At 36.9% G+C, this 19895-nt stretch overlaps 1 protein-coding gene across 2 annotated transcripts in view; it reads left to right on the top strand.

Moving 5' to 3' along the window:
• Positions 1 to 7507, top strand: part of WDR44 (WD repeat domain 44) — a 106135-nt gene extending 98628 nt beyond the window's left edge. For both annotated transcript variants that reach the window (XM_037004864.2, XM_017660132.3), the window contains one exon: positions 6469 to 7507. In XM_037004864.2, the coding sequence (XP_036860759.1) occupies positions 6469 to 6563 (95 nt within the window). In that variant the 3' untranslated portion in view covers positions 6564 to 7507. The remainder of the gene's footprint in view (positions 1 to 6468) is intronic.
• Positions 7508 to 19895: the final 12388 nt, after the last annotated feature.

Raw genomic sequence — 19895 nt, 5'->3', positions numbered from 1 at the left:
TGTTGGAACTCAACCAGGAGTTGGGAGGGGTGCAAGTTGTAGCACTCCAAAATCTTAAGACTATAGACTATCTACAGTTAAAAGAACATATGGGATGTGAACAGATCCCAGAAATGGGCTGCTTTAATTTGTCTGATTTCTCTCAGACTGTTCAAGTACAGTTGGACAATATCCATCATATCATAGACTAATTTTCATAAATGCCTAGGGTGCCTAAATGGTTTTCTTGGCTTCACTGGAGATGGATGGTAATTATAGATTTGCTTTGTTTATGTCACCGTATTCCTATTATGTTAATATGTGTGCGCAAGTTAGTTAGTAGTTTAAAACCTATACATACTTAAGGTACTCTACAAGAAGATATGTCAAAGAAATAATCAATCCTCCCATGTTTTCTTCCATATGCTACCTCTATAGCTTTTCTTCTTCCTTCCTAATTACAACCCTTAAATAGAATTCGTGCCTCATATCGAATTTACCAAGTATCATAATTCCTCCAGGTGGTAAAGATACCTCGAGACAAGTGCTGGGCATAGAAGCCACAGGGCATAAATCTGCAAAGAAGTAAAAAGCTAACCTTTTCAAACAATATGGCTTCTCTCTCACTTACCAACTTTACATTTCCCTATATGGCCCCGGAAGACGACTGGTTAGCCAGAGACGGGTAAGATTCCTCAAGGGAGGAACAACCTAAGACAGGCACAGTCACAGGGGGGCCATCAGGTGAGAAATTGGGGATCAACAGAGGTGAGGCTCAGAACTTCACCCCCCCCTGCTTTGAGAGAAAGCTTCTGCATCTGTGGATGTTTTCTGCCCTTGTCTAGCTTGGATTAATACTTAGTCCATAGGCACACACCTGATCATCTACATTTGCCCTCTTACAGCACTAAACTATGTTTTCTACCTTTATCTTGCATCTACCTACCACTTCAGCATTTTATTAAAAATAAAAATAATAATAATAATAAAGGGAGAAATGTGGGATCCACATATAAATCAAGTATAAAAATCAAACAAATGTTCATATTTGACCTGATTGTTTATAGTTCATAATGCGTGATCAAAACCGAAAGTTTCTGTGATGAATGGCCTTGTACTGTTCACCATGTAAGAATTTATTCACTATGTAAGAATTCGTTCACCATGTAAGAACTTGTTCGTTATGCTTCAGAAGATTGGAGACTGACGAGAACTAGGCTTGAGATGGATTAATGATTGTACATTGAGCATTGACCCCCCTATACAGAATTTTATTGTTGTTAACAACCATTTGATCAATAAATATGAGATATGCCCTCTCAAAAAAAATTATGAACTGTGTCATAATGCATGAGTAAAACCAAAAGCTTCTGTGAAGACTGCCCTTGTACTGTTCACCATGTAACTTATTCACTATGTAAGAATTTGTTCTCCGTGTAAGAACTTGTTCGCTATGCTTTAGAAGATTGGAGACTGACGAAAATTAGGCTTGGAGTGGATTAATGATTGTGCATTGAGCATTGACTCCCCTATACAGAATTTTATTGTTGTTAACAACCATTTGATCAATAAATATGAGAGATGCCCTCTCAAAAAAAAAAAACAAACAAACAAACAAAAAGTACACACTTCCAATTGTAAAATAAATAAGTAACCGGGATGTAATGTATAGCATAAGGAATATAGTCAAAATATTGTAACAACTTTGTATGGTGATAGCTGGTAGCTAGAATTATCATGTATATAAATGTTGAATCACTGTGTTGTACACCTGAAACTAATGTAATACTGTGTGTCAACTACCCTTCAATAAAAAATAATTTTAAAAAAAAAGTCAAGGGATGGAAAAAGATATTTCATGCAAACAACAGAGAGAAAAAAGCAGGTGTTACAATACTAGTATCACACAAAATAGACTTCAAAACAAAGAAAGTAACAAGAGATAAAGAAGAACATTACAAAATGATAAAGGGCTCAGTCCAACAAGTGGATATAACCATTATAACCATATATGCACCCAATACAGGAGCACCAATATATGTGAAACAAATACTAACAGAACTAAAGGAGGAAATAGAATGCAATGCATTCATTTGGGGAGACTTTAACACACCACTCACTCCAAAGGACAGATCCACTGGACAGAAAATAAGTAAGGACACACAGGCACTGAACAACACACTAGAACAGATGGACCTAATAGACATCTATAGAACTCTACATCCTAAAGCAACAGGATACACATTCTTCTCAAGTGCACATGGAATATTCTCCAGAATAGACCACAAAAAGAGCCTCAGTAAATTCCAAAAGATTGAAATCCTACCAACCAACTTTTCAGAGCACTAAGGTATAAAACTAGAAACAAATTGTACAAAGAAAGCAATAAGGCTGACCAACACATGGAAGCTTAACAACATGCTCCTAAATAATCAATGGATCAACAACCAAATTAAAATGTAGATCCAGTAATATATGGAAACAAATGACAACAACAACACAAAGCCCCAACTTCTGTGAGACACAGCAAAAGCAGTCTTAAGAGGAAAGTATATAGGAATCCAGGCATATTTAAAGAGGGAAAAACATTCCCAAATGAATAGTCTAATGTCACAATTACCGAAATTGGAAAAAGAAGAACAAATGAGGCCTAAGGTCAGCAGAAGGAGGGACATAATAAAGATCAGAGAAGAAATAAATAAAACTGAGAAGAATAAAACAATAGAAAAAATCAATAAAACCAAGAGTTGGTTCTTCGAGAAAATAAACAAAATAGATTAGCCTCTAGCCAGACTTATTAAGAGAAAAAGAGAATCAACACACATCAACAGAATCAGAAATGAGAAAGGAAAAATCATGACAGACCCCACAGAAATACAAAGAATTATTTGAGAATACTATGAAAACCTATATGCTAACAAGCTGGAAAACCTAGAAGAAATGGACAACTTCCTAGAAAAATACAACCTTCCAAGACTGACCCAGAAAGAAACAGAAAATCTAAACAGAACAATTACCAGCAATGAAATTGAAGTGGTAATCAAAGAACTACCCAAGAACAAAACCCCTTGGCCAGATGGATTTACCTCGGAATTTTATCAGACATACAGAGAAGACATAACACCCATTTTCCTTAAAGTTTTCCAAAAAATAGAAGAGGAGGGAATACTCCCAAACTCATTCTATGAAGCCAACATCACCCTAATACCAAAACCAGGCAAAGACTCCACCAAAAAAGAAAACTACAGACCAAAATCCCTGATGAATGTAGATGCAAAAATACTCAACAAAATATTAGCAAACCGAATTCAAAACTACATCAAGAGGATCATACACCATGACCAAGTGGGATTCATCCCAGGGATGCAAGGATGGTACAACATTCCAAAATCCATCATCATCCACCACATCAACAAAAAGAGAAATGCAAATTAAAACCACAATGAGATATCACCTCACACCAGTAAGGATCGCCATCATTGAAAAGACAAACAACAACAAGTGTTGGCGAGGTTGTGGAGAAAGGGAAACCCTCCTACACTGCTTGTGGGAATGTAAGTTAGTTCAACCATTGTGGAAAGCAGTATGGAGGTTCCTCAAAATGGTCAAAATAGACTTACCATTTGACTCAGGAATTCCACTTCTAGAAATTTATGCTAAGAATGCAGCAGCCCCATTTGAAAAAGACAGATGTACCCCTATGTTTATCGCAGCACTATTTACAATAGCCAAGAAATGGAAGCAACCTAAGTGTCCATCAGTAGATGAATGGATAAAGAAGATGTGGTACATAAACACAATGGAATATTATGCAGCCATAAGAAAAAAACAGATCCTACCATTCGCAACAACATGCATGGAGCTATAGGGTATTATGCTCAGGGAAATAAGCCAGGCAGAGAAAGACAAGTACCAAATGATTTCACTCATATGTGGAGTATGAGAACAAAGGAAAACTGAAGGAACAAAACAGCAGCAGACTCACAGAACCCAAGAATGGACTAACAGTTACCAAAGGGAAAGGGACTGAGGAGGATGGGTTGGAAGGGAGGGATAAGGGCGAGGAAAAAGAAAGAGGGCATTACGATTAGCATGTATAGTGTGTGCGGGGCACGGGGAGGGCTGTGCAACACAGAGAAGACAAGTAGTGATTTTACAGCATCTTACTATGCAGATGGACAGTGACTGTGAAGGGGTATGTGGGGGGGCATTGGTGAAGGGGGGAGCCTAGTAAACATTAATGTTCTTCATGTAATTGTAGATTAATACCAAAATAAAAAAAATAGTCACAGTGTCTTCCACTTCTCCCAGTATCATATTTCAGTGTTGATCATAAGCATGTAATCTGCCTCGATCCTTTCCACCCTTTCTCATTTTCACATAAATTTGCTCATGTGCTGAGCCTCATGAGATCCACAAGCTCTTCTGCAGTGCTGCGAGTCTCTTGCTGGTCTACATCGTGCACCATGTTTCAAACTCTGTTAGTTCTTAAGAGTATGGGTAAAACCATATCAACTTGAACCAGTTGTTAATGAAAATAAGTTATTACTAAAATCAATTACAGAATATTATTAAATGTGTTTTCTCACTCTAAAGACTTCAACCAAGACGTTTATAGAGTTGTGAAGACAGAGTAGATATAGTGTATATGTACAAATGTACTTCTAAAAGTATTTGAATGTTTCAAATTTCTCAAGTATTTTTTTCATTTAATCTAACTTAATTTCTGTTATGGTATTATCTACATTATACAGTACAATACCTGCTGTCTGTGAAGAAATATTTTGATAGCAAAGATGAATTTCAATCTAACACTTCTTTTAATTAATTAGAAGATCTAAAATGAAGTTGGACTTACTAAACCTCTACTAAATTCCTGTTTTGCAATATTTCTTTTCTTTCTCTTTCTCTTTTTCTTTTTTTCCAGGATTAAGTCCAGCTTCTCTCTTCTAACTTAAAATTATTTGGGTTTTCTTTTCTCAGTGATACCTTTCTGTACCTTATACATAATTTCCCCTACACATTGTGTAGAAAATTCTAGCTTTTAAAACAATTTGAGGCAAAATGAAAAGTACTTTTTTTTAAACTCAGAACTGTACCATAGTAACAAGGTTCAATTTATTCACAGGATGTTTTTTAAAGAGGCACAACTTTTAACTAATTATTCTCAAATTTGCATTTGCTATTTTGTACCTATCTAGGTATAACATAGGAGTAAATTCTGAAACTCAAGGTATGAGATCATAAAACATATCTGATTGACCTCTCTCTTTATTCCTGAAATATTTGGCAGTTTAAGCTTGTTTTCCTCATGTGTAAAATGGTGATAATACCTGGATTACACGGTTTTGATAAGAAGTAAAGATAGCATATGTAAAATGCTTGGCATGTAGTAGACATTATCATCGTAATATCATCATCGCTATTATTGTATCTTATGAAGCATTGATATATACATGCTGAGTTATTTTCTTCTCTAGCCTTTCACATATCTCTGTGTTCTCTGCTGCTGGTACTGCTGCATAGCACTACTTTGAGATATACCAAAAGGGTGGTAAGGAATATTCAAAGGTTTAGGATACATTTGTAGCGTAACACATAAAAGTGACAAATCGTAGTGTCTTAATTCATGCTGTATGCCACTTCACAGTTAAAGTTGGTGATTATGTTCCTCCTTACTAATCAGTCCTTCGTAAGTCTACAGTATTTGTACATTAAATAGAGTTAGTTAGCACTGAATTTTGTTTGTTAAATGCTTTTACTGGCAAATGTAAGAGGTAAGCATTTTTGCCATTAGGATAGCTACACGTAGCTCTTCAGTACAGACCTGTAAAGGCAACAAGTGTTGTCAGTGTTCATATAGCAATCCTGTATACTTGATTTCATGGCAGTTTAAGTATGTCTCTGTACAATAAACCAACCACCTTACAGTCAACCTCATTAGAGACCCCTGTTAGCAACAGACTTGCCCTGCTGACCCCACCTGCCAGCATTCCAGTCCTGGGGCTGAATAACACACTAGCCTCTGGCCATGAAATGAAACATCAGTTTAGAGACCTAGGCTGCCCAGGAGTGAATCCAGGCCTCAAAGGACTGTGGTCTCCCCAAGCCTGGGAAAGACCAGCTAAGACAAGGTAAGTGAAAGTGAGGCTCAGAGAAAAGGGAGAGGTACAGGAGGATGAAAGGATTACAGAAGCAAGCTAAAAGAGAGACTGAACTTGAAAATATGGGTGAATGTTGTAACCACAATGTTGCTCATGTGAAGCCTTCATAAGATGTGTATCAGTGATACCTTAATAAAAATTTTTTCAATTTTTAAAAAAAGAGCATTTAGCACATGGAAGAAAAGAAAGAGAGAGACTGAAAAAATGAGAAGAGGATCTCCCCCTGGCCCTCCAACAGGTGTACAGTCATGGGCATGTGATAATTATGACAGCAGGCTTCATATTCCTTTAAAATCAACTGAAAATTATTTTTTATGCTTTTAAGGTATTATGAAGATGGATAACACAGAAGTTCTTCTTTCTGCCGACTTCACTGGAGCAATCAAAGTGTTTATTAACAAAAGGAAAAATGTATCTTAATTTGAATTGACATTTAAAATAAACATATCAGTAAGTCTCTATATGTATCAAAATGGAAAAAAATAATATAGTGTTTCAGGCTAACATCCCTTTTTTAATTTTTATTTGCATTTGTTCAAATATATTTTTCTGAGAGGCAGTGTTAATGATCTAGTAAACCCTAGACTGATAGACTAGAAAGGACTGTGGCTAGAATAACATTGCCAAACATTAGGCTTTATGTTTTGTTATGTTTGTGTTTTAGTTATATAATTGTGAACATGCACAGGTTTCTGCATGAAAATATATTAATATATTAATCACATGTGTGTGCCTTTTGGTTACATGCACTAAATCTAACAGTTAAATTATTTCAGTGGCTCTTTGGCCTCTTATGGGGTCTTGTTTCTAGCTTAAACAATTTCTTTTGCACAAAATTTCATTTTTAAGAAAAGTGGTATCTTTTGACTGAGTTATTGTTTTGAAAATGTTATATAGGTTTTCAGTAGGTCAGCAGCCATGTGTAAATGGTTTTTATAAATTTCTCAACTTGGGGACAAGATTTTGTGTGTGGTCTAAATTACGGACTTAAGATTCTTTTCTTTGTATGTGTATATATATATTTTTTTTTTGCCACACTGGAGCACAATGTTTCTATGTAAAGAATTCTTTTCATTCTTTATCCATGAGCACCAGGCTTTGCTCACTTAAAAAAATTAAGCCGCATTAAGGAGTGAGTCTTCTTTTTTACAATAATGTAAAAATGAACTGTTTACATTTTTTTAAAGCATTGTAATTTGAAAAATTAAGTTGTTTTGTGTTGTTGAATTTGAAAGTCTTTGTAAATATTGATATAATGTACCAATGAAATAACATCTGGGGCAGTGGGACCCTGATCATGTTGTTGATGGTTAGCATATGTTTCTGAAAATTAAAAAAGTATTATTAAAAGTTGGTCGCCAACACTTGTTAAACATGTGGCTTTATTTTCAAATGACTTTGGTAAATTGAGGAATGTAAGGAAACAAAGTCTTATTTTATAATTTGATTTTTGGCTATCAGAAAATCCAGATTTTGGATTCCTAAATTATAATGTATTAGCTACATACATTTAAGAAAAAAATTGTTTTAATTCTAGTTCTAAGATGAACACTGTTAGTTCATCTACATGTTTGTGATCTGTCCTACATTTGTTTTCAAGTATGTAAAGAAGCTGAGGAGCCACAATCCCCCCCTACTTAATCAGCATGGTCTTGGAGTGTTCTGAATTTTCTAATTCATTGCACCTTGTTTGCCTTGGTTTTACCTGTCCTGCCTTCTTCCTCTTGTCAGCGTTGTGTTCTTTGCTCGCCCTCTTCTCCCCTTTCCTTACTCTGCTCTACTTCTCTCTCTGTGTTCACTCTTCTGTATTCCATCTACCTGGCAGAGTTATTACACCATTGACTTTCTAACTACGCAGTTTCTTTAGTCTCAAGGTCTGCGTGGCAGTGTCATTGATCTGGTGTTTCAAAGAACTTGTCTTCAACTCTTTGAAGCTGGTTGGCCTCTATGGACTTCCACTGACTTCTGCCCAAGGACTTGGAGCCTGCTGTGTTGCTGGTTGTTTCAGCTGCAGATGATTGGGGTGTTGCCATAGGAATATTTCCTGATAGATTTTATGTGGTTTCTTGAACAAAAAGGGAAAAAAATTGTTGTGATGCAAGCTTATGAGAATAATACTGACACAAGTTTAGTTTTTAAAATGTTTGCTGTCACTATATAAATACACTGCAAAGTTACAAGTCTTTGAAAGGTAGCATCAAGATGTATACAAAGAAAAATTGAACAACATTCCTCTGTGAAATGAGCATTACAAGCTCATTATAAATGGTGTGAAGAGCACAAATTCTAGAATCAGATAAACTTGGATTTGGTTTCCTCTGTTAGCAAACGCCTTGGGAAAGTTGTTTATCCTATTTTGATTTCCAGTTCTGTATCTGTAATATGGGAATACCTAAGCGAAATTGTAAAGATTTGCCGAGACATCATGTCTGTGGAAAGCTTGTTGCCTAGCCAGTAGGTGTACTCAGCAACACATACACTTCTCATCACTTCTCCCTAATCCCCGAGTGTCCTCCTAGACCAAAACAAAGTATGTGGAAGTGCCTTCTAGGCATTGGGATATCATGGACAAATAACATTTTAGGGATTGACACAGGTGACCAACATTTTTTGGCCAACTCAACACTTTTTTTTAACTGCCATCATCTGTCACCTCATAAAAGAGAGAACATATTAATACTAAAAGACAGGCATAATCTTATCAGCTTAGAGCAATGAACAGTCTATTAAAGTGAATAAACACAGCTTTGGGAAAAAAGCAACCATAGTCCCTTATGTTGCAATTTCTCCTTCAGTGAAAATTTCATTGTGGACTTGATATGGCAGGCAGACGACCACTGTGCTAAAGGAACAAGTTTAAAACCACATCTCATTAAAAGCTCTTTGAGGAATCATATTGAGACTTTTTCCCTTGACTTGTTTGTTAATTGAATTAAAATATTAATGACTCAATGTAATTTACATGACTTTCTCTCCAAACTATGCAGCTTGGCAATGGCTTTTTTTCTTTGAAATACATGTCTAACATTAATATACCATCCCCCAAATTCCAATTTCAGTGGTATAGTTTTGAGAGTCAGAGGCCAGATTCCTCACTGACATGAAACAAATTGAATACCAGAATATTTTTTTAAATACCTTTATTATCATGGGAATTCATGGTAAAGGCACGTTTGGGATTTAATGTTTCTCCGTAAGTTCTCAAAAGAAAAACGCTTCTAATTTCACTGGTTTCTAGCTTCCTGACTGATTTATTCACTAAGCAGATGTTTACTGAACACCTACTACATATAAAGCACTGCTGGGACTAGAGAAGAATAAGGCACCATTCCTGTGCCAGAGGAGCTCACAGTCTGGTGGAGAAGATGGCCGCTGAAACAAGTAAGAGGCCTGGAACTGTCTTGTGACTATGGCCCTAGAAATGACCCTTCTTGCCCTAATCCCTTTCTCTTTACCCTTCCCAGTAACTCATGGCAGCCACTTGATTCTCAAGCCAATCTTTGTTCATCTCATATTAAAAGCAGCAGGGATATACAGGTAAAAGAGTTTATGAGTAAGCTATAGGTAAGGCAGAGAAAATGGACTACCCACTGTGTCAACATTTTCCCTGGTCTCTGGCCTCCTCCCAGCCTAAAATTATCTTCTTTCCCCCCAAGAAATCTTAACTTTTTGTTTTGAACTAACTCCTGCTTAACGACCCCCATCCCACCCCACCCAACTGCTCTCCTGTTCCCTTCAGTTCTGAAACTTGACCCGTTCCCTGGATTTGAGTCATCTGGTCTCCTAGAGAACCCAGGCTCCCCCTGTTATCCTCAGCCACTTTTCTGGTGTTGGCCCGTGCACATGAAATGTATTCAGGTTGATATAACAGGGCTAGTATGGAGGGGTTGTGGAGATGAGGAGAGCGAGCCACTGCAAAGTCCCAAACACATCAAATGCCATTGTGTCGGTCATCTAATGTAGTCCAAGCAGACAGTTTGCTTGTACATCCAGCTACCCTGCATTACTTTTTTTAAGTAAAATTTTTAATTTGGAAGAACATTAGATTTATAGAAAAGTTGCAAAGAAAATACAGAGTTCCCATATACTTCTTACCCTGTTTCCTCTAATGTTAATACATTACCACAGTACGTTAGTAAAGATTAAGAAACCACTCTAGTACATTATTACTAAGTAAACTCCAACTTTATTCAGATTGCATCTAGTCTTTCCACTAGGAAAAAAAAGTTCTTCCTTTTCAGTTCGAAGGTCCAATCCAGGGTACCATATTGCATTTAGGCATATTATGCTTTCTTCAGAAAAGTTTGCAAAGAGTTCATGTATCCCCTGTATCACTTTCCCCTTTGTTAACATCTTATGTTACTATTGTACATTACATTAAGAAACCAACATTGGTACGTAACTCTTAACTAAACTCTACACTTCATTCAGATTTCACTTGTTTTTTACCTGATGCCCTTTTTCTATTCTGGGATCCCATCCAGGATATGACGTTACATGTGGTTGTCAGGTCGTCTTAGGCTTCTCTTTGCCATAACAGTTCTTAGACTTTCCATGCTTTTAATGACCTCAACAGTTTTGAGGAGTACTGGTCAACTATTTTGTTAAATGTCCCTCAGTTTGGGTTTTTTGGATGTTTTTCTCAGAATTTAACCAAAGTTATAGGCTTTTTGGGGGAAGACCACAGAGGTGAATTGCTCCTTTCATTTCATCACATTAAGGATACATGCTATCAACAGACTTATCACCTGGCTGAGGTAGTGTTTGTCAGGTTTCCCTACTACAAAGTTCCTTGTTTCTCTCTGTGAATCTACTGTGGAAGTAAATCACTAAACAGCCCAAATTCAAGGTGTAGGAAGGAGGTAAGGCCCACCTCTTTGAGGGGCAAGTATACAACTTATTTGGGATTATTATATACAGGAGATAGGCTTCATCTCCCTCATTTATTTACCAATTCAACCATTTACTTATGTTAGCATGGACTTATGGGTATTTTATACTTTGAGTTATAATCCAGTACTGAATTATTTTGTTAATTCAACTTGTTTCAGCTTTAACTATTGAGAATTCTTTCAAGTTGGTTTCTGTGTCCCTTGGATATGTACCCCCCCCCCGACTTTTTTTTGGGGGGGCATTTCCTCTTTTTCTGTCACTCCAAGATGCTCCAGGCTCATCATGTATATTTCCTACCCCAACCATTTACCTATTTATTCAAGGAGCCCTGTTCCTTTTATTGGAGGAGGGGTATTAGAAACCAAGGTCTAGGTGGTACATGTGCTCTTTGCTACTGAGGTGCTGTTTCTCTTAGGCTCTCAGTTGATGGAGCAAAGAAATAAATGTGTATATACTAATATCTGTATTTACATATATCTATAAATATCTGCATAATTAACATTAAATGATTTCTTACTGATGTCTCTGACTAATCCATTAACAGGGATTATTCTAGCTTCCTCCTCTTGCTTGTCATTAACCACCTTTTCCAACAGTAAGAAACCTGGCTCCCACCATTTACTACCCATTTACTTATTTGTTCAATTCCAGCACAACATATCTCACAGTTTCAGAATTGCTAACCTGTACCCTCATAAGAAACAACTTTACCAGCTAGAGTAGTGTTTACATACAGACCTTTATCTTTGGTGTCATAGTTCGTAGTCACAACACCATTTTCCACAGTTACTTAGGTCAGTGCCTTTTCTCCCCACCCATACTACCTTTTCAATATTAGACTCATTTAAATTGCTTGTCCCTCTAATAAAAGTCTGTTGGGATTTGATGATGTACATGCCATACTTAGTTTACTAAGCAGTGGCATTCCTACCTTGCTTTCAGATGCTTAGCATTACCCTAAAACTGTTTCACAATTTTGTCCTGTTGGCTGCACTGAAGTTTCACTCATTCAGCAAACATGAAGTGGTTAGTCTTTTAAGACCTTGAGGGGGTCTAATAGGCAAAACAGACAAGAATCATTATTACACCCAGACTCTGTTTACATGATTAAAGGGCTCATCTGATTATTTTTTCTCTCAATGCCAAGCCATTTATTGAGGGGGCAGAGGAATATATATATATATATATTTGAGAACTGTGTTTCTACTTAACCTTATCAGATTAAGTAGAAACCCAGTTCTCAAATTCAACATGCAAGCAGCTATTAAGTACTCCTTGCCTAAATATAAGCAGAATTCCAAGTTATCAAAAAAGTGAACTCACTTGAAAATTCACAAACTTTGATGAAATCTTGAGGAATTAGAAATTCATTACCAGGTATGAAGTCCATTCTCTCAGTCATCTCTAGTTTAGTTATGAATAAATAATCTCTCCTGATGAAAAGACAGAGAGGTAGAGCCATTTTAATAGATACTCAAGTTGGAATATATTGGTCATTGGGATTCATGCTATGGCTCTTCATAGAGGCTAGCCTAACAACGCATAACTTGGTTGCAGTGAGTCTGCCTGCATTAGTTTGCTAGGGCTGCAGTAACAAAACAAGACTGGGTACTTTTAAACAACAGAAATTTATTTTCTCACAGTTCTGGAGGCTGAAAGTCTAAGTTCAAGATGCTGGCAGGTCTGAGTTCTGAGGCCTCTCGGATTGCAGATGGCTGCCTTGCTGCCTCTTCACATGGCCATTCCTCTGCACATGTGTCCCTTGTGTCTTTCTGGATTTCCTAATCTCTTCTTACAAGGATACCAGGCGTGTTGGATTAAGTCCCACCTTCAAGGCCTCATTTTAATAACTCTTTAAAGGCCCTATCTTCAAATACAGCCATATTCGTAGATATTGGGGATTAGGGCTTCAACATTTCAATTTTGGGGAAACATTTCAGTCCCTAAAGCTGATCCCAACAGTCATTTTATTTAAATCTAAGATGTGCTAAAACTGTAGTATCAACAGGAAACAGGGAAATTGGAAATAGTAAAATTAATTAGCCTGCAGCTGTTTTTTCAGGCCCTGTGTTTACAGTTATACATGAAATACATCTAAATCAGACAAGCTCAAAGATGAAGCAAATTGACAGTGTAGAATGTCAGGGCTTTATATATATATACATACACACACATATATGTAATAAACGTAATGCAGATACTAGAGCATCTAAACTCTGGACTTAATCCTTCACATGCAGTGTTTAAAACATTTTAAACATCTATATTGATATCTAATTCACATACCATAAAATGTACCCATTTAAACTGTATAATTCAATGGTCTTAGTTGTACAACCATCACACATCCAAGTTTAGAACATTTCCATCACCCCAAGAAGAAATCCTGTACCCATTAGAAATCACTTCCCACTGCGCACTTCCCTTCATCCAGCCCCACTAATTTACTTTCTGTCTGTATGGATTTGCTTATTCTGGACACTTCATATAAACAGAATCGTATGTTCCCATTCATCTCTGACTCCTTTAACTTAGCTTAATATTTTCAATATTTTCAAGGTTCATCCATATTGTATCATGTATCAGTATTTCATTTTAAAATAATATTCCAGTCTACATTTTGTTTATCCATTCATCAGTTGTTGGGCTTTTCTGTTTACCATCTTTGGCCATTACAAATAATGGTGCTCTGAGCATTTGTGCACAACTTTTTGCATGGACATTTGTTTTCATTTCTCTTGGGCATATCCTTAGGAATAAGATGGATAACTTTTAACTTCTTCAGGAACTGTGGAGCTGTTTTCTACAGTGGGTACACCATTTCACATTTCCACTAGCAATATATGAGGGCTCCAGTTCCTCCACATCATGCACATTTGTTACTGTCTTTTTTTTATTATAGCCATCCTAGTGGATGTGAAATCCATTGTCATTGTGGTTTTGATTTGCATTTCCTTAATAAATAATGATGTTGGGCATCTTCATGTGCTTGCTGACCATTCTTTGGAGAAATCTGTATTCAAATCTGTTCCCCATTTTTTTGTTTGTCAATGGTATTTTATTAGGCTATCATTGATATACAATTACATGAGCAACATTGTGGTAACTACATCCCCCCCCTATTATCAAGTCCCCACCACATACCCCATTACAGTCACTGTCCATCAGCATAGTAAGACGTTATAGAGTCACTACATGTCTTCTCTGTGCTATACTGCCTTCCCCATGTGCCCCACACACACTATGCATGCTAATTGTAATGCCCCTTATTCCCCTTCTCCCTCCTTTCCCCCCCTCCAGTCCCTTTCCCTTTGGCAACTCTTAGGCCATACTTGGGTTCTGTGAGTCTGCTGCTGTTTTCCTCCTTCAGTTTTTGCTTTCTTCTTATACTCCACAGATAAGTGAAATCATCTGATACTTGTCTTTCACCCCATGGCTTATTTCACTGAGCATAATACCCTCTAGCTCCATCCATGTTGTTGCAAATGGTAGGATTTGTTTTCTTCTTATGGCTGAATAATATTCCATTGTGTGTATGTACCACACTTCTTTATCCATTCATCTACTGATGGACACTTAGGTTGCTTCCACGTCCTGGCTATTATAAATAGATCTGTGATAAACATAGGGGTGCATATGTCTTTTTGAATCTGTGATCTTGTTTTCTTCAGGGAAATTCCCAGGAGTGGAAGTCCGTGGTCAAATGGTATTTCTATTTTGAGTTTTTTGAGGAACCTCCATACTGCTTTCCACAATGGTTGAACTAAGTTACATTCCCAGCAGCAGTGTAGGAGGGTTCCCCTTTCTCCACATCCTCACCAACAATTGTTGTTGTTTATCTTTTGGATGGTGGCCATCCTAACTGGTGTGAGGTGATACCTCATTGTGGTTTTAATTTGCATTTCTCTGATGACTAGCAATATGGAGCATCTTCTCATGTGCCTGTTGGCCATCTAAATTTCTTCTTTGGAGAAGTGTCTGTTCAGCTCCTCTGCCCATTTTTAAATTGGATTATTTGCTTTTTGTTTGTTGAGGTGCGTGAGCTCTTCATATAATTTGGATGTCAACCCTTTATCGTATATGTCATTTATGAATATATTCTCCCATACTGTAAGATACCTTTTTGTTCTATTGTTGGTGTCATTTGTTGTACAGAAGCTTTTTAATTTGATATAGTCCCACTTGTTCATTTTTCCTTTGTTTCCCTTGCCTGGGGAGATATGTTCATGAAGAAGTTGCTCATGTTTATATTCAACAGAGTTTTCCCTGTTTTCTTCTAAGTTTTATGGTTTCAGGACTTACATTCAGGTGTTTGATCCATTTCGAGTTTACTTTTGTGTATGGGGTTAGACAGTAATCCAGTTTCATTCTCTTGCATGTAGTGGTCCAGTTTTACCAACACCAGTTGTTGAAGAGGCTGTCATTTCTCCATTGTATATCCATAGCTCCTTTATTGTATATTAATTGACCATATATGCTTGGGTTAATTTTCTTTTTCTTTTTTTTTTTTCTTTTGGTATCATTAACCTACAATTACATGAAGAAAATTATGTTTACTAGGCTCCCCCTTCACCAAGTCACCCCCACAAACCCCATTACAGTCACTGTCCATCAGCATAGTAAGATGCTGTAGAATCACTACTTGTCTTCTCTGTGTTGCCCAACCCTCCCCTTGCCCCCCCTCACATTATACATGCTAATCGTAATGTCCCCTTTCTTTTCCTCCGCCCTTGTCCCTCCCTTCCCAACCATCCTCCTCAGTCCCTTTCCCTTTGGTAACAGTTAGTCCATTCTTGGGTTCTGTGATTCTGCTGCTGTTTTGTTCCTTCAGTTTTTCTTTGTTCTTATACTCCACATATAAGTGAAATCATTTGGTACTTGTCTTTCTCTACCTGGCTTATTTCACTGAGCATAATTCCATCTAGCTCCTTCCATGTTGTTGCAAATAGTAGGATTTGTTTTCTTCTTATGGCTGAATAATATTCCATTCTGTCTATGTACCACATCTTTATCCATTCATCTACTGATGGACATTGAGGTTGCTTCCATTTCTTGGCTATTGTAAATAGTGCTGCGATAAACATAGGGGTGCATCTGTCTTTTTCAAACTGCACTGCTGTATTCTTAGGGTAAATCCCTAGGAGTGGAATTCCTGGGTCAAATGGTATTTCTATTTTGAGCTTTTTGAGGAACCTCCATATTGCTTTCCACAATGGTTGGACTAATTTACATCCTCACCAGCAGTGTAGGAGGGTTCCCCTTTCTCCACATCCTTGCCAGCATTTCTTATTCGTAGTCTTTTTGATCTTGACCATCCTTACTGGTGTGAGGTGATATCTCATTGCAGTTTTAATTTGCATTTCTCTGATGACAAGTGATGTGGAGCATCTTTTCATATGTCTATTGGCCATCTGAATTTCTTCTTTGGAAAACTGTTCAGCTCCTCTGCCCATTTTTTAATTGGAATATTTGCTTTTTGTTTCTTGAGGTGTGTGAGCTCTTTATATATTTTGGATCTCAACCCTTGGGTTAATATCTTGACTGTCTAGTCTGTTCCATTGGTCTATGGGTCCATTCTTGTGCCAGTACCAAATTTTCTTGATTACTGTGGCTTTGTAGTAGAGCTTGAAGTTGGGAAGCAAGATCCCCCATGTTTTATTCTTCCTTATCAGGATTGCTTTGGCTATTCAGGGTCTTTTGTGTTTCCATATGAATATTAGAACTATTTGTTCAAGTTCGTTGAAGGACACTGTGGTATTTTGATAGGGATTGCATTGAATCTGTAGATTGCTTTAGGCAGGATGGCCATTTTGACAATATTAGTTCTTCCTAGCCAAGAGCATCAGATGACTTTTGATTTATTAGTATCCTCTTTAATTTCTCTCAAGAGTGTCTTGTAGTATTTAGGGTATAGGTCTTTTACTTCCTTGATTAGGTTTATTCCTAGGTATTTTATTCTTTTTGATGCAATTGTGAATGGAATTGTTTTCCTGATTTCTCTTTCTGCTTAGTTCATTATTAATGTATAGGAATGCAACAGATTTCTGTGTATTAATTTTGTATCCTGCAACTTTGCTGAATTCATATATTATTTCTAGTAGTTTTGGAGTAGATTCCTTAGGGTTTTTTATGAACAATATCATGTCATCTGCAAACAGTGGCAGTTGAACTTCCTTACCAATCTGGATGCCTTTTATTTCTTTGTGTTCTCTAATTGCCATGGCTAGGACCTCCAGTACTAAGTTCAATAAAAGCAGGGAGAGAGGGCATCCTTGTCTTGTCCATGATCTTAGAAGATAAGCTCTCAGATTTTCACTGTTAAGAATGATGTTAGCTTTGAGTTTGTTATATATGGCCTTTATTATATTGAGGTACTTGTCCTCTATACACATCTTGTTGAGAGTTTTTATCATGAATGGGTGTTGAATTTTGTCAAATGCTTTTTCAGCATCTATGGAGATGATCATGTGACTTGTATCCTTCTTTCAATATAGTGGATGATGTTGATGGGTTTTCGAATGTTGTACCATCCTTACATACCTAGGATAAATCCCACTCGGTCATGATGTATGATCCTCTTGATGTATTTTTTAATTCAGTTTGCTAATATTATTGTTGAATATTTTTGCATCTATGTTCACCTGGGATATTTTTCTTTTTTTGTCATGTCTTTGCCTGGTTTTGGTATTAGAGTGATGCTAGCTTCATAGAGTGAGTTTGGAAGTATTCCCTCCTCTTCTATTTTTTGGAAAACTTTAAGGAGAATGGGTATTATGTCTTCTCTAAATGTCTGATAAAATTCAGCAGTGAAGCCATCTGGTCAAGGGGGTTTTGTTCTTGAGTAGTTTTTTGATTACCAATTCAATTTCCTTGCTGGTAATTGGTCTATTCAGATTTTGTGTTTCTTCCTGGGTCAGTCTTGGAAGGTTGTATATTTCTAGAAAGTTGTCCATTTCTTCTAGGTTATCCAGTTTGTTAGCATGTAATTTTTCATAGTATTCTCTAATAATTCTTTGTATATCTGTGGTGTCTGTAATGGTTTTTCCTTTCTCATTTCTGATTGTTTATGTGTGTAGATTCTCTTTTTTTCTTGATAAGTCTGGCTAGGAGTTTATCTATTTTGCTTATTTTCTCAAAGACCCAGCTCTTGGTTTCATTAATTCTTTCTACTGCTTTTTTTTTCCTCCATATTTTTTTTGGTATCATTAACCTACAATTACATGAGCAACATTATGGTTACTAGACTCCCCCCATCATCAAGTCCCCACCATTTCTATTGCTTTGTTATTCTCAATTTTATTTCTTTCTTCTCTGATCTTTATTATGTCCCCCCATCTACTGACTTGGGGCCTCTTTTGTTCTTCTTTTACCAGTTTCATAATTGTGAATTTAGACTAATTCATTTGGGATTGTTCTTCCTTCTTTAAATACGCCTGGATTGCTATATACTTTCCTCTTTGACTGCCTTCACTGTATCCCACAGAAGTTGGGAAGCTGTTGTTTTCATTTGTCTCTATATATTGCATGATCTCTGTTTTAATTTGGTCATTGGTCCATTGATTATTTAGGAACATACTGTTAAGCCTCCATGTGTTTGTGAGCCTTTTTGTTTTCTTTGTACAATTTATTTCTAGTTTTCTACCCTTGTGATCTGAGAAGTTGGTTGTTACAATTTCAATCTTTTTTAATTTACTGAGGCTCTTTTTGTGGCCTCCTCTGTGGTCTATTCTGGAAAATGTTCCATGTGCACTTGAGAAGAATGTGTATCCTGCTGCTTTTGGATGGAGTGTTCTATAGATGTCTGTTAGGTCCATCTGTGTTGTTCAGTGCCTCTGTGTCCTCACTTATTTTCTGTCTGGTTGATCTGACCTTTGGAGTGAGTGGTGTGTTGAAGTCTCCTAAAATGAATGCATTGCATTCTATTTCCCCCCTTTAATTCTGTTAGTATTTGTTTCACATATGTTGGTGCTCCTGGGTTGGGTGCATAGATTTTTATAATGGTTATATCCTCTTGTTGGACTGACCCCTTTATCATCATGTAATGTCCTACTTTAATTCTTCTTACTTTCTTTGTTTTGAAGTCTATTTTGTCTGATACAACTACTGCAACACCTGCTTTTTTCCTCCCTTTTCTTTGCATGAAATAATCTTTTTCCATCCCTTCACTTTTAGTCTGTGTATGTCTTTGGGTTTGAAGTGAGTCTCTTGTAAGCAGCATATATATGGGTCTTGCTTTTTTATCCATTCTGTAACTCTGTGTCTTTTGACTGGTGCTTTCCATCCATTTACATTTAGGGAGATTATCGATAGATATGTACTGATTGCCATTGCAGGCTTTGGATTCATGGTTACCAAAGGTTCAAGGACAGCCTCTTTACTATCCAGCAGTCTACCTTAACTCACTTATTATGCTGTTATAAACACAATCTGATGATTCCTTATTCTCTCCCTTCTTTTTCTTCTTCCTCCACTCTTTCTTTATATGTTAGGTGTCATATGCTCTACTCTTTGTGTCTTTGTGGATAGCTGATTTAATTTTGTCTTTGGTTAGTATTTAGTTGGGTCTACTTTGCTGTGGTTTTATTTTCTCTGGTCACAGCTATTTAATCTTAGGCACACTTCCATCTAGAGCAGTCCCTTTAAAATACAGTATAGAGATGGTTTGTGGGAGGTATATTACCTCAATTTTTGCTTATCTGGGAATTGTTTAATCCGTCCTTCAAATTTAAATGATAACCTTGCCGGGTAGAGTATTCTTGGTTCAAGGCCCTTCTGTTTCATTGCATAGAATATACCATGCCATTCCCTTCTGGCCTGTAAGATTTCTGCTGAGAAGTCTGATGATAGCCTGATGGGTTT

The sequence above is a fragment of the Manis javanica genome, chromosome X (assembly GCF_040802235.1).
Source record: "Manis javanica isolate MJ-LG chromosome X, MJ_LKY, whole genome shotgun sequence".
Classification (NCBI taxonomy): Eukaryota; Metazoa; Chordata; class Mammalia; order Pholidota; family Manidae; genus Manis; species Manis javanica.
The sequence above is the reverse complement of the archived record's forward strand: the minus strand, read 5'-3'. Positions and strand labels throughout refer to the sequence as shown.